The 4,803-nt window shown below is 41.8% G+C and overlaps 1 protein-coding gene across 1 annotated transcript; it reads left to right on the forward strand.

Moving 5' to 3' along the window:
- The first annotated feature begins 324 nt into the window (after nt 1–324).
- LOC138940798 (loricrin-like) lies at nt 325–4,092 on the forward strand. The gene is made up of 4 exons (XM_070310013.1): nt 325–330; nt 412–457; nt 1,391–1,768; nt 3,273–4,092. Exons 1-4 carry the CDS (start codon nt 325–327, stop codon nt 3,281–3,283), a joined length of 441 nt encoding a protein of 146 aa, XP_070166114.1. The 3' UTR covers nt 3,284–4,092.
- Nucleotides 4,093–4,803: the final 711 nt, after the last annotated feature.

The raw sequence follows: 4,803 nt of genomic DNA on the forward strand, positions 1-4,803 counted from the left end.
CCCCCGAGAGATTTCGTACATGGAGACGGTCCCCATCTCGAGGAACGACCGAATGGTCGATCGGGTGTCAAGATTGCCACGTCTGGTTGTCGCTTGACAAAGGGAGGAGGGTGGAGGGGCAATCGTCTGGAAACGGATTTTTGTATTTGACGGTGACGGCAACGGTGGTGATGGTGACGGTGGTGGGCACGAAAGTTGGGTTTCGTGAACGAGAAGAAGAACACGCCGAAGGTAGGAGAGGCGGAGGGCGGGGGTCCCACCGAAGAAAGGCAGGAGCTATAAAAGAGCCGGCAGGACCGACTGTGGGCATCAAACACCTCCGATATGAAGGTACGTAGAAGCGTGATCTCTCCCGCTCACGGCAACGCGATGCCATGATTATTAAAACCTGGTTCTTCTCTCTCGTTGCAGGTGTTCGTAGTCATATTCGTGCTGGCGCTCGTCGCCACCGCATACGGTGAGTACGATGAAGGCTTAGGGGAATGTAATGGTCACGGATTATAGCGAGGGTGTCCCGCGTGTGATGTGTGTTCGCGACGTATTTAACCGATACTTTTTAATACTTCAGAATCGCGAAACGAAATAGTTGGCAATTATTGATTCTAAAAGCATCAAGTCCCCCCATATTCTATAAACACGATCAGATTCCACGCTGTCTAATAATGTTTTATATCATTCTGATAAAAGCTCTTCAAAGTTTTGTAAAAATGACGGACACAAGTTAAAAAAGTCTCACTAAAAATTATAGAACGCTATCTGTGTGTGTAAACGCCGTTTATACATAAAAAAAAAAAAAAAAAAATCCAGCTATAAAATAATATCGTATTTTTAGCAGCGGCAGGGGGGGAGAGGGAGGGGACGAGTTAGTTGTTAATTATTCTTTGGAGAGCTTATCACAGATTTCAAGCAAATTAATTATTGTCAAACCACGACGCAAGAACCATTATTTGACTAACAAGCGAGACATAAACATACGAACACACGCATACGAATATCGTAAATTATATTTCTTACGCGATTCTTTTTACACGATTACTAACCAGTTGATTCAGCGATATTAAAGCGAGCTCCATAAGATTTAATCCGGGAAACTATTTGTACTTGCCCCCCTGCCCTTTGCGATGGCTTGCATAATCGGCAGAGCGCAACCAGTTCCCCTTCTTGTAGCAATCGCAAAATACCTCGTGGCAATTTGCGGACCGACATGAGCGACCTGGTACCGCGCTCGCAACCGCACAAAGAAAGTCGATAAATCGCGCATCGCGCGAACACACATTGTACACACATATATCCCACCGCTCTATAAATTACAGATGGGTTACGTAATGGCGTCGTGGATCGAGATTTTTGAATGTGATGAAAAATCGATATCGCGATCTCAAAATTACAGGTGGTTACATAAGCAGCGGCGGTGGATTCGGCGGCGGCGGTGGTTATGGGGGCGGAAGCAGCGGATGGAAGTTCGGCGGTGGCGGCGGTTATGGGGGCGGCGGTTACGGGGGTGGCGGTGGCGGAAAGATTATCAAGGTGATCACAGTCAGCGGCGGTAGCGGCGGCGGCGGTGGATGGAACTTGGGCGGTGGTAGCGGTGGATGGAAACTGGGCGGAGGTGGCGGTGGATATGGCGGTGGTAGCAGCGGATGGAATCTGGGCGGTGGTAGCAGCGGATGGAAGTTGGGAGGCGGAGGTGGTGGATTCGGAGGCGGCAGCGGATGGAAATTTGGTGGAGGTGGCGGATACGGTGGAGGATACGGTGGCAGCAGTGGAGGTGAGACATTTTTATTTCATATATTTTCTTATCGTAAATTTTGTTTTATTATAAAATGACAGAGTTACTCTCTAAATTTCTTAGAGTGAAATTTTAACTCCAAACGAGTAAATATTCACTTCAAGCGATAGTGGAAATACTGCTACTCTTAATTAGTGAAAATTCACTCTTCACAAAAGCGAACTGTTTAACTCTGAAGTAAAGTGAATGTGTTGATCGTTTTGAAGTGAATAATTCATTCGATCAGAGAATGCAGTCATCGCTGTTTTGTCAAGAGAATTTTTCACTCAATTGTTACGAGTGAACAGATTCACTCTTAGGAAATATAAATCTTAATTCTAAACCGGCTTTCGCACTGAGATAGCATGCTACGTGCAACGTGAAGCTTCGATAAGTTGAAATGAGAAGCAGTGTCATTGCTTCTCACTTCAAATAATCGAAACTGCATATCGCACATAGTATATTATCTCAGTGTGGAAGTCGGCTAAGTCTCCTTTTTTCTTGTCTCGTACCAAGTACACGCGCAACGAAAATGATACCGTCGAGAGACAGCGAGACGATAGTGTTTTTTTCTTTTTTTGCTAATGGCGGACTCATGCATGCGTCACGTGCGCTTCACTCACTCTTCGCGAATAAAAATATTCGCTCTATAATACATAGAGTGACAATATTCGCTCTATAAAATAGAGTATACATATTTATTCCATTTTGCAGAGTGATTTCTTCATTCTACAATAAAAAGTGGGAGAATTCACTCCTATGAGCGAAAAGTCACTCTAACTCGAGTGATTCGACCAGTCGTTCAATTTTTCGAGTGCATTTTCGCTCTAAGAAATTTAGAGAATAGGTGAGATTATATTTGAAAAGCAAATCAATTTAGATAAATCATTTTTACCTTGAAAAGAAGGATCATTAAGAGGTTTAGCTGCGTAAATTGACTTTCTTTTTTGCAAATTTATTACCGTATGCATTAATATACATACCTCAAACTTATTTATCGTATAAATTAACTTTCAAGCTATTGGTAATATTCACGAATAATCGCAGAGAGAAAAATTTGCTCGTCGATTAATTTAATAGAGGGGAATAGAAATAAAATATAGCGACTAAATATTATCAATTTTTAAAGAAGCGTGTGAATTTTTAAATTATTGACATATAATTGTATATGCTTACATCCCACATATATATGTGGCTATATTTATATTGAATTGGAATTACTTAATTAAAGTCCATTAATATCGATAATCTTCGCGACTCACAGTTTATACAGTTAAATAAATCATACTTATCTCAGGAAAAGAAACTATCAAGAGAGGATAAGCTGCGATAAATTTTAACTTTCTTTTTTTTTTTCGAGAATTTATTGCAACTTCTATCCGCGCGACTTCTTTATTTATTTATTATTATTTTTTTTTATTATTATTATTGCTCTGCCATGCATAATCCGGCAGTTATCGACGTAAACTTTACAAGTTGATCTATCGTATAAATTAACTTTCAGGCTGGTGGTAATGCGTATCACGGTGTCTACGAGCAATTGGAGCGAAATTCGTTTGCCGATCATCCGCGCGTATCTCGGCTGTAAGCATCGATCGTCGTCAAATCAATTCGCGCCGATCCTCCTCGCTCTTCGATCTTCGTCAGATCGCCATCGGAAGACGAAAAAAAAAGCCACAACCACCGGGACATCACCGAAAAGTTTCTCCGTGTCTCACCGATTCGATTCGCAATAGGAAGCGTCACAACGTATACGCACGTACGAAATACTCCCAGCGATATCCTTCACCATCTCCAGTACAGGGATATTTGTTGGAAACAGCGAACGATATCGTCGCCCCGCTTCCGGCCATTCGAACTTGAAACGATTTTCTTCTCGACGACGTATTCCCCCCCCCCCCCCCGCCTGCCGTCCTTCTTTCCCAATCCGGAAAATCGGCGGACACGTTCCGTTTACGATTGAATCGATGCGCCCCCTGATATTTCAATTCCGGTTCCTCGCATGATTTTCCCCACCCTTCTTCATCTCCCATTTACTTCCACCGCGCTCTCTTCCGAGGATCGGGAGCGTTAGGGCGAGGCGTCCCTCCGACGTTTAGCCGATTATAAATGCATAGAGCAATCCCGTGGAATCTCGACAATTACCGCGGATAGTTTCAAGCACGAGCGACTAAAAGCGACGAAATACTGCAAAATTACACCCGATGAAAAAAAATGAAAAAAAAAAAAAGACGCAGCAATCACTCATGCACTTTCTTTTCAACTGTCTAAAAATCGACTACACCGCGTTCGATTCGAAGAAACGCAAATTTCACAATAAATGAAAATCACACTGATAGAATAACGATGCGCATTGATCTTTATTTCATTATTATATCCCCCGATTGTGAGTCCTTTTTTTTTTTTTTTCGACGAGAGACAGAAATATCTCTCTAAACGTCAGGGGAAATAAAACCGATTTTGCGATTTTCTATCGATTTATATATTCGCAGTGATCCTGCGTAACCCGGAACGAAAAATTCAAATCGTAAACATTCGGCAGACCCACAACGAGAGAAATATAATATTCCGAACGTATAGATTTACTATCGGCGCTCGCTCCTATTATATTGGACGATCGCATAAATATCGCGCATATTTAGATGGATTTTTTTCCACGGATAGACTTGCCCATATAATTGCCGCGATCGCAAAGGACGATGCATAAAATTTTGATTAATCCTCATGACCGTGGTTTATTGGCCGAGCAGTATTTTTCCAGATGTTTTCCTTTTAATGCTCTCGCTCTATATAATTCTCTGTCACGTCTATATCATCGTTCCGTTTATTATCAAAATATTATGGACGGTGATAAATGAACGCCGCGTGACATTTCTATTCGTCGCATAATGACAAATGCACCGCATAAAATTTTACCCATCTCCAAACTTTAGTTAGCGCGCTAACTGAAAAAGTATTTGATATTTGCTTTATAATATTTTTCCAAATATTTAATTTAACTTTGTTATTTTCGCGCGATAAGTTTACGATGTTCT

This window comes from Polyergus mexicanus, unplaced genomic scaffold (genome assembly GCF_030449975.1).
Source record: "Polyergus mexicanus isolate NDT 795.1 unplaced genomic scaffold, iyPolMexi1.0 SCAF_17, whole genome shotgun sequence".
Taxonomy (NCBI): domain Eukaryota; kingdom Metazoa; phylum Arthropoda; class Insecta; order Hymenoptera; family Formicidae; genus Polyergus; species Polyergus mexicanus.

Coding starts and splice junctions, on each gene's coding strand:
- LOC138940798 (XM_070310013.1), top strand. Junction 458..1,390: donor GCTCGTCGCCACCGCATACG/GTGAGTACGATG, acceptor TCAAAATTACAG/GTGGTTACATAAGCAGCGGC.